Source organism: Rattus rattus, chromosome 7, assembly GCF_011064425.1.
Source record: "Rattus rattus isolate New Zealand chromosome 7, Rrattus_CSIRO_v1, whole genome shotgun sequence".
Classification (NCBI taxonomy): Eukaryota; Metazoa; Chordata; class Mammalia; order Rodentia; family Muridae; genus Rattus; species Rattus rattus.
The window spans coordinates 90331124-90349757 of NC_046160.1; the positions used below are offsets into that span (position 1 = coordinate 90331124).

The window sequence follows — 18634 nt, forward strand, 5'->3', positions numbered from 1 at the left end:
TCAGCAAGTCTGGAGCTGATGGGGTGCCAGCCCACACAGCCCCACTGCACTGAGGTGTGAACAGGCAGCTTTACTGACCAGGTTGGCAAGGAAAGTTGAAATCTACAAACATGAAAAACGGCAAATGGCAAAAAGTACAGTGTGAGTTGGGGGCATAGCACAGTTGGCAGAGAGCTGGCCTCACATGCATGAAGAAGCCCCAGGCTCAATTCCCAGCACCGAATAAACTGGGCTTAGTCAGGGATGCTGTGATCCCTGGGGAGGTGGAGGATCATATGGTCAATAACTTCATTGGACGATTTAATGGGTTCAAGGTCAGCCTAGGCTACATGGGACCTTGTCTCATAAATGAATGAATGAATGAATGAATGAATGAATGAATGAATGAATGTTAAATGCAATCAACCTCTAAAGTTACTAGAGTAACATCCTGGCTTATCTGGGGCCTTTTCAAAAACTAAGCAATTAGCTCAGTGGTAGAGCGCTTGCCTAGCAAGCGCAGGGCCCTGGGTTCGGTCTCCAGCTCCGAAAAAAAAACAAAAACAAAAAAAACACAAAAAACTAAGCAATTAGCCATGGTGGCACACGGCTTCTGGAGGCAGAGGCAGGCAGATCTCAGAGTTTGAGGCTAGCCTGGTCTACAGAGTTCTAGGACAGCGACAGCCAAGGATACAAAGAAACCATGTCTTGAAAAAACAAAAGAAGAGTGTGGGGGGGGGGGACAGAGAGAGACAGAGACAGAGAAGGGGAGGGGAGGGGAGGGGAGAAGAGAAGGAGGAGGAGAAAAGTGTTCAATTATTGTAAATTATGCCAAAAACATAAAGACTAGTGGGAATTGTCTGGGCATTAACTTTCCTTTTTGCAAATTTAAGATATGGCACCCTGGTTGATGTAATAGGAAAAAAATACCAAGAGGAAATTTTATTGTCAACAACTGGCACCTATTATCTCGAGGTCCACAGAGATTCGGAGCTGACATGCATTTCCTACACATCAAAAGAGAGCAGTCTCCTTTCAAAGGGCGTAGTGACTTGGAATAGGTCGAAAGTCCCTAAAGAGGTAATTCTGGAGCCTGAGCAAGATACAGGATTCAGGGGCCCAGAGGGATGGCTCAGTAAAGAGCTCGCTACAAAAGCTGATTAAGGTCCCCCAGCACCTAGTGAAAAGTGAGGCAGGGCATTGGGTGTCTATTACCCAGTGCTGGGGAGGGAGAAACAAGAGGACCCCTGGAACATGATGGCTGCCAGGCTAACCAAATGGTGAGTTCTAACTTCAGTGAGAGACCCTGTCTCAAAAAGTAAGGTGGAGCCAGCAAGCTGGCTCAGCCCACAAAACTTACAGCCATGCAGACCTGGGGACCAGAGTTTGCCTCTGGTGTCTATACTCAGACCATGGCATTGACCATATGCACACAGCACACACGCACACACGCGCGCGCACACACACACACACACACACCTATAATAATGAATCCTTTTTAAAATACATATTGGTGTTACAACTACATGTATTCCTGTGTGGTGCTAGAAATTGGACTTGGGTCCTCTGGGAAAGCAGCTAGTACTCCTATTCATCGAGCCACCTCTCCAGCCTCAGTAAATAATTTTTGTTAGTTTAAGACTAGCTTGGGCTGTGCAGAGTTCTAGGCTACATTGTGAACCCATCTAAAAGAAACAAACAAGCAAAAACCTTTCAAATCTGAATTTCAGAACATCTGAATTGCTCCTATCAGAGGGGAACTAGACCTGGCCTTATAATCTACTGCTCCAGTTATCATAAATAAAAATACTTAATGAATATATCTCACCACTACCACTCCACGAATACTCCCAGTGCACAGAAGCAGAGACAGGATGGAGGAAAAGCTGTAAGGCTAATAAATGAAGGAGCCAGTACCAACAGGTGGCCATCCGTACAGGGTACACTTCAGTGACACACAGAGAGATGGCTCATGCCTCTGGACTCCAGATATCACTGGTGTTTCTCTCTTGAGGCAAAATGTCCTATTTATCTAGAATTATCAATGGACAAGTTAAATGTCATTCTCAGTCTGGTACCCCCTGTGCTGTTAGTGAGTTGAGAACTGGAACTGAGCGGAAAAGGATCGCTTGAAGCAGAGATTGCCTGAGAGGAAGCTTAGGGGAGAGGACAGAGAGACAGAACAGAGACAAGCCAAGGAAGGTCATAAGACAGTGACTTTGGAGTCAGGGAGACACCTCAGTAACTCAGCTGCCGTGGTGCAAGCCTGAGGACTTGAATTCAGAGTCCCAACAGCTAGGTAAGCCCATGCTTGCAATCCCAGTGTTGGGCCATCAGGATTCTGAAAGCTTGCCTTGTCAGCCAGTCTAGCCCAAGGGGCAAGCTCTGGCCTCAGGGAGAGATGCTGTTCAGAAAATAAAGATAAGGAGTGCTGGAGAGATGCCTCAGTGATTAAGGGCCCTTGCTGCTCTTACAAAGGACTCTGGTTCAATTCCCAGCACCTACCTGGCAGCTCAGAACCATCTGGAATTCCTGTTTCAGGTGATCTGATGGTCTGTTTTGGCCTGCCTGGGCACCAGGCACATATGTGGTACACAGACACACATGGGGCTAAACCCTTAAACACATACAGTAAAGTAATTTTTTTAAAGAACTGGTTATTTATTTTAAGTATATGAGTACATTGTAGCTGTCCTCAGACACACCAGAAGAGGGCATTGGATCCCTTGACAGATGGTTGTGAGCCACTATATGGTTGCTGGGAATTGAACTCAGGACCTCTGGAAGAGCAGTCAGTGCTCTTAACCTCTGAGCCATCTGTCCAGCCCATAAAATGATATTTTAAAAATAAAAATTGAAAGCAATAGAGGAAAATACCAGATGTCTATCTGTGACCTCCACACATATGCATACACACGTGCACACATGTGCCTACACACACACACCTCTCCACACACATGCACACATGTCTACCTGCACTTCTCTACATATATGTACCCTTCCACACACACAAAAATAAACACCTTTAAAAGAAATAAGTGACTTCAGTACTTCAGGGCTGGTAAGGTAGAGGGGCGCAGGCGAGGGAGAAGTGTCGAGGACAGTCAGGCTGGCTAGCCTTGAAGCCAGGTGTACACAGTTGAAGTTTATTAAAAATATGAGTAAAAAAAACCAACACAGGCTCTGGGGTAAAGGCATTTGTTGCCAACATGACGGCCTGAATTCGAGCCCCAAGAACCACAAAGTAGAAAGAAAGAAAGAACTGACTTCAGCACATCGTCCTTCGATCTTCCACACCTATGCTGTGGCCTACTCATGCCCTCCCCAACACACACAAATTAACAGCAAACACATCATGAACAAGTGCACACCAAGTAAGTAACCACCATCAAAGACTCCTGGGCAGGTCAAGGAGACAGTCTGATGTCAGACCAAAACTAGGAGATTGCAATCCGTGAGTCCAAGGACGACATACTTCTCAAAGTCTGCTACAGTTAATTCCTGATCATTTCCATAAATTTTAATTATTCTTTTCCCCTCAGGAGCCAGCCCACCATCATGATACAAGCATACCCTATATTAAACATAGGACAAAACGAACAGACAGACAGACAGACATGCTTTGGAGCTCCTGATGAGCACAGATTTTTTTTTCCTAGAAGTATCTTTACAAGGTTGTAAATAGATATCTTCTCTCCTTTTCTAAACATCCCCCTCCCCTAGTTAGGTAATGTGGGGACAAACTGACTTCTATAATCTTGAGGTTCTGGGGTAGAAACATGTGATCCAAGCACCCACATACCCTCACTCAACCCATGCCCACACACAAATATTCCAGCTCATGAAGTATAGCAGCCAGGCCACAGTGACCATTACATCAGATCATCTGTGCAAAACTCCTTGCAAGCTAAGGTGTGACTACTAAAGAAATGATTTATCGTAGCCTCATACCTTGAATGCTTCTTTTAAAAAAGGCCTTACATCCTTCACATGACCAGACGCCGTAATGATACCCAGATGCATAATCGCTGCAGACGGCACAGAAGTGAGCATCCCTCTTTGCGTTTGGACTAGTAACAGGGCTGGCACAACTGCTCCCACTAAGCTTCCTCTTCAGTGTCTCTCTGGTGGGGGGGGCAGAGAATACAGCCATTGTCAGAGGACACAAAGGAGAGGGGAGGGGCTTTGCAGGAAAAAAAATAGCACGAGCTTTGCCAAATTTAATCTCTTTGCCTTCCAGGGCTAGGAATAAATATGTTCCAGGAAACCTGATATCAGATCACTGGGAGCTCCAGCGTCCAGGGGGTGACTGACATTTGAGAGCCCACCTGGTGAGGACAAGTCCTCAGAAGGAAGGCTATAAAGCAGGCAGCTCCAGGCTGGGCTGGGATCAGCAGTAGCTCTACAGAGGAAGAGCCCAGCAGAGGGGCAGCAGGGGCAGCAGGGGCAGCTGCACACTCTGCCCAGGGGCTGATTTTACCAGGACTTGTTTCTTTTGGGGAGAGAGATAGTAAATCTACTGCTAGTCTAGAAATGATGAAAAGACATTTCACCCTTTAAAGAGGGGTGAGTTAAAAGCACTCGTCTTAAGACAGGACCCACAGTTTTTATATGTGTTTCTCTTACCAATAAATGAAAAGATTAGGAAGAAAAAATAATTGTGTATTTTCTTAAAGGTTGTTTTGGTTCGGTTTGGGGCTCAGAGATGCTAGGTTTTGGGGTGCTGCAGGTTAGACCCAGAGTCCCAAGGATGTTAAACATGCCTCTAGCTCTGAGGTGGGCCCTCTGGCTCCTGGCTCCTCTAACACTGGAAATATTGTTATAAACAAAACATTTAAAACTCAACACCTTCACCCAAATCAAACTGATGTTAAGTTTTATGTTGCATAAAGAGACTATCCATTCTGGTGAACTCTCTTCACAGTGCTCATCCATAAGCGCAACTTTTTAAGAACTGGAACATCAGAGTAGGACAGAGCAACATGTGTCCGGTATCCTAAGAATGTAGGTGGCAAAGTAAAGACCTTTTCTTACGTCTTCCTTCGTACTAACCTGCAAAGAGAGGAGCATGCCACCACCCATGATTTACAAGACTTACCTGTTTACAGGTAAGGTGTGCTCTAGTGATCTTGCTTCACACCAAGGACTCTTTTGAGGTTCCGCATAGAGGAGCGATGATTGGCAATGGGTCGCTAAAGGAGACAGGTGCCCAGAAGTTGGCCAGAGCACGTTTGGGCTTGTGCTCTGTCGGACAGGCCCACCGTCCAGGTTACTGGTGCTGCCGGGAACACTGTAGTTCATCACAGCAGGACTGTAGAATGTCATAGCTGAATACTCATGGCGGTTGTCTACATAGGAGGAAGGGATGTAGATGGGGCCGTGCTCCAGGGGTAGGATGGACTGGCTACAGTTATAGGAAGCAGGGGAATTAAGGCTCGACGGTGAGTTTTTGATCTCCATGTCTTCAGAGGGTCGCAGCTGAGAAAACTCCTTGTGAGAAGAGGTACGGATGGACATTATATTCTCAGAGACTCATGGGCAGGTGTAATGACTGCAGAGGAAAGCAAACGATGTCTGGTTAGTTCAAGCTGCCGGAGTGACTAAGACGTATTCATTTTAGCTAGGGGCAATGGGGCTTCCATATAATCCGAGGACTCAAGGAGGCTGAGGCAGAGGAGTTTCTGGTTCCAGGCCTGCTTGGAGTGAGATGTAGTCTTGGTAAAGAAAGAAACAAGGAAGGGGGTGGGAGGAGGGGGGAGGGGAGTGGAAGGGAGGGGAGGGCAGGGGAGGGGAGAGGAGGGTAGGGAAGGGAAAGGGGGTGGGAGGACAAGGGAGGGGAGGGGAGGGGAGAGGAGAGGGAGGCAGGCAGGCAGGAATATAGCATAGTTGGTAGAGTACTTGCCTCGCACACAGGAAGCCTTGACTTTGAGCCCTAGCGTTGCAGCGACCAGTGTAAGATCTTTGTAAACCCAATATCCAGGAGGCAGAGGCAGAAGGATCAGAAGTCCAAGGTCATCCTCTTGTCAGGAGTTCAAGAACAGCATAGGATATATGAGATATTTGCAATATAGCTCAAATAAAGAAAGGAAAAAGAACAAAAGAAGAAGGGGGAACATGCAGCCAATGGGGCTGAGTGGGTGAAGTGTTTGCTACTCAAGCCTGAAGACATGAGTTGAATTCCAAAACCCACAGTGGAAAGAGAAAAATCCCTGAGAGTTATCCTACATCGGCACACACACACCAGAGCACCCATGTGCCCACGCTCTCTCCGTCTCCCTGTCTCTGTCTCTCTCACACACACACAGTTGGGTTTGTTTTTTTAATTCAAGTATCCGTGTTATCTTAACGACACTCACACACACATTAGTGGAGGACCACAAGTGAGTCCTGGAAGGCGTATATGAAAACATGGCAGGCAGAGGGGTGGGAACGCACGGTGTGCAGCTCCCACTCTATTTTATTGGCTGTTTTTTGAGACAAGTTCTTATGCATCCCACGAGGTCCCCAAATTACTTAAGACACCAAAGATGACCTTATTTTCTGATCCTCCTGCCTCTACCTCCCTCCCACGTGCTGGGATTATATGAATTTACCACCATGCTGAGTTTGAACAAACAACAAGTCCTAGGGGAGTAGCAACAAAGCCACACACACCCATTCACTTCTTCATCACTCCGTTGCTGCTGATGTCAACAACAAGAATTTTTTAAGATGTTATTTTATTTTATATGTGGATGTTTTGCCTGCTGTGTGTCTGTGTGCTACACATGCCTAGGCCCTACAGAGGTGTCAGGAATCCCTTGAACTGCAGTCGCAGATGATGGTGAACCACCACTCGGGTGCCTGGACTCTGAATCAAATGCAGGCCGTCTGGAATGGAAGCCAGTGCTCTTAACTGCTGAGGCATCTCTCCAGGCCTCAACCGTGAGGACTTTAAACCATTTATCACAAAATTGCTTCTAAATGTCAAAGCAGAGAAATGCATAAAGGTATTTTTCCCTAGAGCTACTTAAGGTCAACTGTAAGCTGTTACTGAAAAATAAGCCTAAAAGGGGTACATCAGTGAGTGAGACTATTATAGTCTTAACATATTCAAATACGCTGTAAATTTACAATAACAAAACCGAGAAATTCATCATATAAACCGTCCTTCTAACCACAGGCAACTCTGTCAGTCTATTGCTTCTAGACTTTAAAAGCAAGCTTCAACATCGGATTTATACCATGAAATAAATGAATGAATGAATGAATGAATGAATGAATGAATGAATGAAATAACAGAAGTCCTGTAAGACCAAACTGAGCTCGATACTAAGCTCAGTAGAGGGCGCTAGAGAGACACCACAAGACAAAGGCTTGTTCCACTTCTGGTCCTGGTAGAGACAGGCAGTAAGAAGGTGAGAATCCGGTGGAACTTGCCCCAGGCAAAGGTCCAGAATGAAAACTCTCAGTAACCTTGTGCTCTGCACAGTGATGACCTTTTCATTGGGACCTCTCTAGACAGCGGCCCAAGGGTTGAACACTTGCAGAGTCATCCACTGTACAAGACTCTTTACCCTGGCACCGTGTGTGTTCTGCCCTTGAAGGAACCCAGGTTCCTACTTTGTGTGCATGCCCTGGTTTCTGGCAGCCAGCCTCTAAACTGCATTTTAGAGGGGACATATTGCTTTAGCAGCAACCCTAGATCCTCTAAACAAGCTGACATCACTGAAAGCTAATGGCCAAACCTTACCTTACCCTACAAGTTCTAAACCCCTTCAGAATTGTCCTTCCTTGGGTATTTTCCCTCATCCCTGGTTAAAACAACCTCTGCATAGTTTATACTTATCTATCCTTTTAAAAAAAAGAAGAAGAAAGATTTATTTATTTATTATGTATAAGGACACTGTAGCTGTCTTTAAACACACCAACCAGAAAAGGGCATCAGATCCCATTATAGATGGCTGTGAGCCACCATGTGGTTGCTGGGAATTGAACTCAGGACCTCAGGAAGAGCAATCAGTGCTCTTAACCTCTGAGCCATCTCTCCAGCCCTACTTATCTCTTCTTATAGCTAGTATTTCTTTGTGTTAAATTTCCCCTGTTGAGGGCATCATATAACTGTATGTCCTGGTTTGACCCAGACTGCTATACCAACAGAAGAGACGATCCAAAGACTGGAAGGTAAGGGAAATTTAGTGGCTAACAAGAAGGGAAAAGCATCAAGTGCTCCTAACCACTGAGCAGTCCCTTGAGGCCAGTACCATCTGAACCCAGCCCTCACGGTACCGTATCTTCAGTATTTCAGCTCTGAGACCAGGCTTCAGCATACTTTTTGCCTGTATCACCTGAGCATGTCTGATGCTGCCAAATCCCAAGTCAAAACACATTTAAAGAACTTGAACAATAGAATTTAAACAGCATGCCTTCTATCAACTGAGAGTGAAATACATAAGCTCTTGGCATGCATAACAATTGTATTTATACACAAAATTTGGAGGTGGTGTTAAAATTTAAATTTCTTGAACATTATAAAAAGTATAAAAAGACTAAAAAGTATAAAAAGACAAAATAGAAGTTCCAATTTAACAAATAAAAATTATGTCCAAAAAAATGAGTACAGTCATTATGGTCTACATGCTACCTTTCTTTTTTAAAGATTTATATATTTATTTATGTGTGTGTGTGTGTGTGTGTGTGTGTGCACCTGTATATGTGCAGACACGTGCATCTGTATACGCACATGTTGGGTGCCCTTCTCTGCCACCCCCTGTCCATTTCCTCTCCTTCCGAGATCTCAAGTTTTTCTCTGCTAGGCTGTAAGCCAAAACCTCCAGACTCTCCTGTCTCCATCCCTGCTGGAGTTGAAACTGCAAGCAAGGGATATCTAGCTTGTTACACTGCTGCTGGGGTTAGAACTCTGGTCCTCGTGGTTACACGTGTAGTCACTGGATCACCTCTCCAGTCCTACCTTTGTTTGTTTGTTTGTTTGTTGAGGCAGTGTTTCATGTAACCCAGGTAGGTGTTGAACTTGCTCTCTTACTAAGGAGAACCTTGAACTCGTCCACCTCCCCAGGTCTGCCATTACAGTTGTGTACAACCATACCCTTCGCTTGTGGTGCTGTGGATCTAGCCCAGGGTTGCTGGCATGCCAGGCGAACACTGCCCTAGTAGAGCCCAGCCCTTTACAGCCCTTCTCACACAGAATGTTACTGAAATGAGCCGGGTATGAGTCTGCATTCCCAGTCCTGGAGCAGCAGAGGCGTGAGTTATGGCTGCACATTTGGGCCCAGCTTGTTCTGCAGATGGAGTGCCAGGCCACCTAGAGCTATGTCCTGTGACTCTGTCTTGGAAAAAAGAAAGTCAACCAACAAAAAGAAAAACAGAAAGATGCCACCAAATCTTTCAAAGTGTAAACCTCCATACAGAACAAACATGGTACTCTGAATCGTCATATGAAAATGAATTAAATCTAGAAATTGTAAGCCAAGAGAAGAGTAAATCTCAAACAAATTCGAGCAAAGGACTTCAAGATAATACAAAGCAAACAAAAATATAATTAAATGGTTTGATAAAGTTTTAGCACTGTGATCAAAGAAGGTCTCAGTGAATCCCAGGCCCTTAGCTTTCCATCTCTAAGAGGAGTGTAGTTAGCACTCCAGCATCCCAAGTTCAGTGGGCTGCACCGAACTTTCATCTGTAACCTCTAGTAGCAACTGTCTGACCCCTCTGCTGTTTTCTTCTTATCCAGCCTCTTACTTAAGATTTACGTATTCTTATTTTCTGTGTATGGGTGTTTTGTCTGAGGATGTCTGTGCACTGTGTATCTGGTACCCAAAGAAACCAGAAGATCTCCTGGAGCTGGAGTCACAAATGGTGGTGAGCCCCCATGTAGGTGCTGGGAATCAAACCCTGGTCTTCTGAAAAAGCAGCAAGGGCTTTTAACCTCTGAGCTGTCTGCCCAGCCCCTTCATCGGGCCTTTAAGAAGCATGAAGTACCTGGGTTGAGGAAGAATCCACGTAAAGAGCTGCACGACGGATGAGAGACCCTGTCTCAAGAAATCAAGTGAGATGGCCCAGTGGGTAAAATCATTTGCTTCCCAAGCTGACCGAGTTTGATCACCAGAATCCACAGAAAAATGAGAGAAAAGTTGTCCTCTAACCTCCAGACACATACAGAGCTATGGTATGCATATACCCATACTCTAATAGACATCATGCATGCCTACATACATATATACATACATATATACATGCATATATACATATACATGCATATATACATACATATGCATATATAAATACATATATACATGCATATATACATACATATATACATGCATACATATATACATATACATGCATATATACATACATATATACATACACACATACACACACAAAACAGCAACAATGATAAAGATAATAATAATAAATCAAAGTGGCCTGGACAGATGGCTCAGCAGCTAAGATACTTGCTACCCTTTCAGATGACCAGGCTCAGTTCCCAGCATCTGTATCAAGTGGCTAGCATTGCCTGTAACTCCAGCTCCAGAGGATCTGACCCCTTCCTCTGGCCTCCACAGGTACCACATGCATATATGCACATACATGCACGTACATATATCCATATATATAAATACACAGAACATTTAAATGCTGATAAATTTAATTCTTTTCAAGATGGACAGTGCCTGAAGAAGAACAGCGCCGGCGGTTGTCCTCTGGCTCACGCATACATGCACATACACATATGTGTGCAAACATATATGAACTTGAAGAAAAAAAATACCACTTTCCTTGATCCAGCTGGTAAGTGACTGCAAAGCTTAAACGCAGCAGATAACTGATAACTGATTCCGTTATCCTTATCACCTGCAGCCGAAACTCACCCTCAGGTCCACAGTTCAAATGGCCCTGTCAGGTACAAGCCAGGCAAGGGCAAGTGACGAGATCACTCAGGCTACCAACAAACTGCCACAGTGACACTGCCTAGAAAACAGAGATCTCACCTGCCTCTATCGCTAATCCACTGCTCTAGGTTTCCTACCAAGTCCCAGGACAGTCTGTATTGTTGAGAACCAGGATTGTTGAGAGTCAGTATTGTTGATGGACGGTTACTAGAACTAAGGTTGCCCTCTGGCTGAATATCTTCTGATCCGTCCGGATTCATATCACAGTTATCTGTCAGTGACATCTAGGATGAATGGTAACATGATCACCCATGAAAGATCTTTTCTTCCTAAGTCCCAACCTCAGAAAGGCTTTTGTACACACAGGCTTATGTGTGGTGGGCTGAGGTACTGGTCAGGAAAAACACATTTTTGGATCTTAAGCGAAAAAATAAATAACTTTTTAAGACCCCTAAATCTTGGACAGTGGCTTTATGAGAAGAAAAGGGTTGGCCCTGGAAATAGCATGACATTCCAAAACAAGTAGACAGACCTACATATCTAGCAGAATAATAGACGTCAATAACCATCCAGCCGTATTCGTGTGTATTCTGGTGCACAGAGCACATCGGATCCGGGACTCCACAATGAATAAAAGTGAGGTCTTAGACAAGTCACCTAAATGCCTCAGACTTTCCTGTCGTCCTCAGTAGAAATGGGAAAATACTCTGGAATGCACAGTTTCCCAGCGCTCTGGGGAAGAGAGGAGGCGGCGCGAGGGAGAACATTCCACAAGGTCTCATTGTTCTGTGAAGAGGTCGAAGCTGGCCCACTGACGTGCCACTGGGCACACCTCTCAAGATGGTCAGGATTCCTAGACAATTTAAAATAAAATGCTTTCTGATTGTGAGGGCTTTTGCTTCTGAATTTTCCTCTTTTTAAAACTTCTGTTTGGCAGAAATCTATCACCTCAAGCAGTCTGGACAGCTGGGCTCTTAGCACCTGGCCTGCTCTGCGTGTACAGAGAAGTTACCACCTCCTGTGAGGACCAGATCTTGGGCCTGCCGATGAGGACAGCTTCCACAGGCCATCTCCATTCTTCTTCCAGCTGCCCATCCCCTCCACAAAGCACCCCCTCCACACATCCCACACCTGTGCTCCCCATCAAAGTAAAAACCCACACCCACACACCAGAGAGAATTCCATGGACACGAAAAATATGTATAAAGACATTTCTCTTCTTCCTCTTTCCTTTTCTAAGGCAAGGTCTCATGCAGTCCAGGCTGGCATAAAAATTGCTATGTAGCCAACGCTGTCCTTAAACTCCTGATCCTCCTGCTTCCATATTTCGAGCTCTAAGATTATAGGCAAGGACCACCATGATTGATTCATATGGTTCTGTGGCTAGAGGTCAGGGCTTTGTGCTAGCTAGAAAGGCCATACCAAGTGGCCTACATCCCCCGCCCCTTAGAGACACCTCTTAAGCCTCACACATTCTTCCTGCGTGCTTCTGCTCAGCAGTTATTACCTCTGCACGTGCCTTTTCGGAAGAAAAGTATTAAGGCCCTCAATCAATTTCATGGAACAAAGAAAACTTACCCTAAAACAATCATAAAACTGACCACTAATAAGGAACTTACAGGCAACTCGTTAAAACTGAATGTGTATCTTCAGAAAATGAGAAAAAGCTGACTCTTCTCTATCATGAATCTTTCAGTGGTCTTTCTTTTAAAAGCTTAAAGGCAAACTGTCTGTAAACAATACTGCAATACGGATCACTTTTTCAAATTTCTATAACAATGTACTAAATAAACCCTGAATTATGAAGTCTAATAACCAAAGGGTCAGGCTTCAAGGGCTTTGCATACATAATTGAAACAACTTACCTAGAAATGATTGGAATTTATTCCTCGGGATTTTATATAATCACTTTCTAATCATTCCATAAAATGACTCAAAACATCAGCTAAAATTTTAAAATGAAATATATTTTAAGTCGTTGCCTGTTTGATACACATTTAATAAGACAGTGCTTTTGCCTTTAAAAGGAGACATAGGGCCCATTAAGTGCTAGTTTATATATTTGATATGTTGAATTTAGTACTAAATTTCACATTTTTTATATTAAAAGTAAATTCTGAGAGATATCAAATCTGACTAGATCCATTTGGGTTCCTCAGACCCACCTTGAAATTGTCTTCTACCTGCTTTTTGTTAATTTCAAACATTTATATATCTTGAACAAGACTTAAAGTGTTGCCTTTAAAACTGCTCTTTACATAAAAGTTTCAGATTCATCTAGACAACTATGAACATAAAATGGAACCCTAAAATTCCTGCTTTATCACTTACTGATAAACCCTCATCGTTTACTTCAGATAGAATGTCTGGAGAACAGTGGGTCTCAGCCTTCCTACTGGGGCAATCCCTTTAACACAATCCATCCTGTTATTGTGACCTCCAACCACAAAATTAGTTTCGTTGCCACTTCATAACTGTAGTTTTGCTACTGTTATGAATTGCAATGTAAATGTCTTTGAAGGTCAAGGGTTCTCAAGGGGGTGGAGACCCGCAGGTTGAGAATCCCTGCTGTAGAGCCTTGTCCTGGAAAGTGAAGCTCCCTATTACATCCTCCTTGTTGTCAATATATATCCACTTTCTAATCTCTCCTTTCACTCTTTAAATAACATTTACACGGAGAGAGAGGAAATAGCCACCGTGAGCCGGATCATCACAGGAACAATGAAATTTCAAGTGGAATGCTCACAAAAACACTTGAAATAGAACAAGACATAAAAATCTTTCCTCCAGGGTACTATGTGCCAAACAGAAACCTGCCTTCTAAATCCTAAGTAAAATCACCAGGCTTGCTTTCTTAATATCGCTCAGATTCATAGCTTTGTTTTACACACACACACACACACACACACACACACACACACACACACACACACAAAACCAACAGTATTCACTTGACCTGATTTCCTCCTTCCACTATGAAATAGTCACCACAAATAATCTGGAAGAAGCAACAGTGAGATTTCTCTCCCGCACTTAAGAGAAGTCAGATTTTCTCTCTCTCTCTCTCTCTCTCTCTCTCTCTCTCTCTCTCTCTCTCTCTCTCTCTCTCTCTCTCTCTCTCTCTCTCTCTCTCTCTCTCTGTCTCTCTCTCTGTCTCTCTCTGTCTCTCTCTGTCTCTCTCTCTCCCTCCCTCTCTCTCTCCTCCCCCTCTCTCTCTCTCTCTCTCTCTCTCTCTCTCTCTCTCTCTCTCTCTCTCTCTCTCTGACTATCCAGGGAAGAAGTCAAACTCCATTTCTGACACTACTAAGGATTCAAGCCAGGATCACCTGCCTGAGATAGACACAGCTTCCCAGGTCCACAATACTCAAGGAAGAAGATTCATCATCTTATCCACTGCTAGGAAAATCACAGGAATTTTCTTCCTTTAAAAGGATAATTATATTCATACACAAAAAAATCCAAAAGTCAATAAAATTTCCGTTTCCGGTAGTGTTCAGTAGAGTTGCATCTATCCCCCAGCCCCAGACGCTGTATTGTTCTAAACTCTGCTGGCCTCCCACAAATTCAACTAAGCCTCACAATGAGCAAAGGGACACTTACCTGGCAGGTAAACATTCTCTATTTTGCATTCTCTAAATGCAGACACGTGCTTTCCTCAGCCACAGAGCGGGACTCCCAGCCACTGGTTGTCGCTCAGCCCTGCAGTGGCTGCCAGACTTTATTGCAGACCCGGATGCCTAGGGATGCCAGTGGCAGCACCAGCCGCTCCCCCTGGGCCAGCTCCCCACCAAGAAGTTTCAAGAGGTGGCTGATTCTAGAAGCCTCGCAGAAGGCAGGGACCTAAGAGTGCGTTTCAAAAAGGCCAGCAGCTGGAGAAGCTGCAAAGATTACCCACGACTAACGGATGTTAGTGCGTCTTTTAAAGACCTAGAAAAGAGTGTGGGAGGGTAGCTAAGAAGTCCACGTGACCACAAACCGGGAGCCGGAGATCTCAGTCACTCCCGCGCCGCGCAACCGGATCCACTGGATGTCGACCTCCAGCCTCTTCACAGTCATCCACTAGGGACACCCCCCTTCCAAGAGACTGACGATGGAGAACCGAGATGGAGCCCGGGAATGGGAATTTCTAACCAGATCCCCAGGAATTCTGGACTTGACTGCGTGCGTCCAGGGACCACACTTCATCTTGTTTCCATACTTTGACCCACGCGCGTGTCATTAAATGCTTAGGTCTGACAACTCTCCTTAAGAAGCATGGGCCAGGCCCCGGGTTCTGATAACAGCACCGAAATAAGCAGTAATAACGGAGTAATGAAATCAGATCCCTTTCCAGGGAGTGTTAGCTTGAGCCCCAGAAAGGCAAGGGCTGGAGGCGGAGGTTTGAATGCGTGTCTACCAGCGGCTGGCGATGGAAGAGGAGAGAAAAAAAAAACGAGGGAATTCACCTGAAGAAAATCTGCCTGCGCTTTTACAGGGCTCCTCTCTTCCTTGGCCCAGAGGGTCTCTGGCGCCCCCGGATGGCAGCTCTGATCCTCCCAGCTCCACAGCGTTAACCTGGAAGTGACCCTACTCTACAAAGGCAGGGGATCACGCCTTAGTTTTGTTTTTTTGAAGAAACAATTGGCTTTAAGGCAGTCTGTGGTGGCAAAAGTTAAAAGGAAAACAAATGACCTGGTGTCACTCGTGTACCTAATTAGTGGTCAGGCCATCCGCACACACCATGGGGCGTTTATGAAGGGTTTCAAAGATCTACTTTTTATCTTTTAAATTATGCACACGTGGGCTTGTGCGCAAGCGTGCAGATGCCCACGGAGAATATAGGTGAGGGATTCCCTCCTGGGCATGGGTGCTGGGGCAGAACTCAGCTTCTATGCAAGAGCACATAACTATCTTAAGATGTTGCTATCTTAACAGCTGAGCTGTCTCTTCAGGCCCGGAATGTGTTTCTTGATGGATGGAAATGTAATAGAAGAAAACCAAGGGGTATTTGGAGGGAAACTTGTACAACGCCAACCTCAACATTTCGGGTGTAACCAAAATGCCTTCGGGGACCTTCCTGAGGCCTGGGTTTATGAGTCCCACAGGTAGGCACCACAGACTACACATGTGGAGAAGAACCTACTTTAAAAACTACGAGCAAAGGCTGCCGAAAGCCTCACTGCCCCCATCGTCTTATGTGCACGTTTCAGTTAAGCTAAGAATCCTGTACTCTTCCCCATTTATAAGGTAAAATGTCATCCTTGAGAGTTAGGAAAGGTAGAGTGGACAGGAAAGGGGCTACCTACTGAGACCATTCTGGTGAGGAAAGGAAAGGGTTAGATTGGTACTCCCCAGTCTGCACGTCCCTGTACCCTTTCCCGTGTGTCTGTGTGTCCTGTATCACTCAGTCCTTCCTCCTCCTGCCTTGGGTAGCAAAGTTGAAGTAGAGGTCTTAAACAATCAGTTCATTTAATGGTACTTGTTAACAAGATTCATCCGGAGGGAGGCCAGGATGGCTCAACCAATAAATGGACCAGCCAAGCTAGTCTGACAGACCGAGTTTAGTCCACAGAACCCAAGGAAAGCGAAAGGGTTTACATAAGGTCTGGGCTCAATTCCAGCACCCACAGGGTGGCTCACAATTGCCTGTAACGCCGGTCCCAGGGGAGCCAATACTGTCTTGTGACCTCCAGTCACTAGGCGCATATATGGTACATCGACTTACACCCATGCCAGCAAAACACCCATAGACATAAAAATAAATAACTAAATTTTTTTAAAATGGAACGAGAGAAGGGAACCAACTCCCAAAGGTTACCCTGACTGCCACCCGAAGCGAGTGGCGTGTGCGCACACACATTCACACACACGTTACATACACACACAATGTATTCATTTTTAATTTTAAAAATCATCTAGAGTGGAACATCGGCGAAGGAATCTCAACCCAGAGCCAAGAGGCAGGGAAAGGTGGTGTGAGAGGGAGAAAGCTGACATCTATCAAAGTATCTATACCACGCCAGGCTGCACAGCAGCCCACTTAACCCTTATCCCAGCTCCAAGACGCAGGCGATACCGGCTCCACCTTCCGGATGAGGAACAGAGGCTCACAGAGCTTACAGCCAGTATGCGAAGCTACAAGATGAAAAAGAAGCCCAGTAGCAATCGTGGATTTTATACACAGTGGCCAGTGATGGACATGATGCTTTCGTGTGTGCGTGTGTGTGTGTGTGTGTGCGCGCGCGCACGCACACGTGGTAGATTTCCATTGCTGTGAAAAACCCCATGGTCAAAAGCCACTTGGGGAGGAGAAGGTTCCCTTCAGTTTACAATTTGTCATCCCTAACGAAGGGAGTCAAAGCAGGAACCTGGAGACCAGAGCTGATGGGAGACAATGTTGGGGTGCTGCTTACAGACTCGCATCTCCCAGCTTGCCCCCCTGCTGTCATTTACAACCCAGAACCACCTGCCCAGGTCTGGAACCATCTACAATGGGCTGTGCCCTCCCCCATCAACCATTAACCAAGAAAATAGCCCACAGGTTTGCCTACAGGCCGTCTTATGGAGGCATTTTCTCAGTTGAAGTTAGCTCTTCTTGGGTGACTGTAGCTTTGTGTCAAGTTGACAAAAAAAAAAAAAAACTAACCAATGCCTGTATATGTTTTATTTTATAGACAATTGCTATATAAAACACATTCTTTCCCTTCCTTTTTATTTTTTAATTTTTTAGAAGAGTCTCGTTATGTAACACAGGCTAGCCTTGAACTCAGTATGCAGCCCAAGTTGCTTCCAAATTCAAATATGGAATCCCCTTGTCGTGTCTGTCCATAGAGTATGCTCAATCATTAACTATTCCAATTTATGGATGAGAAAACGGATATCCATGAAGATTTAGTGACCTACCTAAGATCACACAGCTTGTGAGTGACTGAGAAAGATTTGAACCCAGGACCTAGCCTTAAAGTCCTGTCCTGTGTCTGTTTAAAGCACATCTACAAAAGCCAGATGGTGATGGCCCACGCCTTTAATCCTGACACTCAGAAGGCAGAGGCAGGAGGATCTCTATGAGTTAGAGGCCAGCCTGGTCTACAAAGTTCCAGGACAACCAAGGCTACACAAAGAAACCCTGTCTGGAAAAAAAAAAACAAAAAACAAAAAACAAACAAAATTAAAACAGTAACAGCAACAAATCCCCACGTGTCTACAATGGATCAGCAATAAAGCTGACTCAAGGTTTGCTCTATGCAGAACCTCGATGCCTCCCCCTACAGACAAAACCCTCCTTAGCACCTCTTTCCATTCACTCAGTGCCAGAAGTGGAGCCCTGGGCTGGGTGACGCTTCCTCAGAAAGTGCCCTGCTCACGGGGGCAGCATGTTCTCGCTTCAAAGACCCTCAAACACCCACAGCTTACTGCTCATTACACAGACGTATCATTGCGGAACATCTGAAGCAAAGAGAATCAACAGAGGAGAGGAAATTGCCTCTGACTCACCCTGTCCGTCAGGAAGGATAATGGGTTCTTTGTCTGCTTAAATGACGGTAAGAAGGGTGATTATCCTCCAGTCTACCTGAGCCACGACCAAAAAAAAAAAAAAAACCGAAGGGACGCATGAGACAGTGGATGCCAATGGTTAGACCAAAAGGCACCCTGGAACCTGTGGTAACAGCGATGCTTAGCAGGGTCACAAGCTTGTCTCTGTCTCATCCCCAAGGCGCCTAGCAAAGCGATCACGTGGTGTGACAGGAAAAGGTCTCCGCTACCCTAAGTAAACCTTCAGGAGC

The 18634-nt window shown here is 45.1% G+C and overlaps 1 protein-coding gene across 5 annotated transcripts in view; it reads right to left on the reverse strand.

The window, feature by feature from the left end:
• Window positions 1–14657, reverse strand: part of Esr2 (estrogen receptor 2) — a 51179-nt gene extending 36522 nt beyond the window's left edge. For 3 of the 5 annotated variants that reach the window (XM_032908761.1, XM_032908760.1, XM_032908762.1), the window contains exons 1-2: window positions 5078–5496; window positions 3931–4103 (exon numbers count right to left, since the gene is read on the reverse strand). In XM_032908761.1, coding sequence (XP_032764652.1) covers window positions 3931–4103; window positions 5078–5496 — 592 coding nt within the window. Of the gene's footprint in view, window positions 1–3930; window positions 4104–5077; window positions 5531–14471 lie in introns of those variants that run through there. The other 2 variants (XM_032908759.1, XM_032908758.1) reach the window with 2 other exon arrangements.
• Between the last annotated feature and the right edge of the window lie 3977 nt (window positions 14658–18634).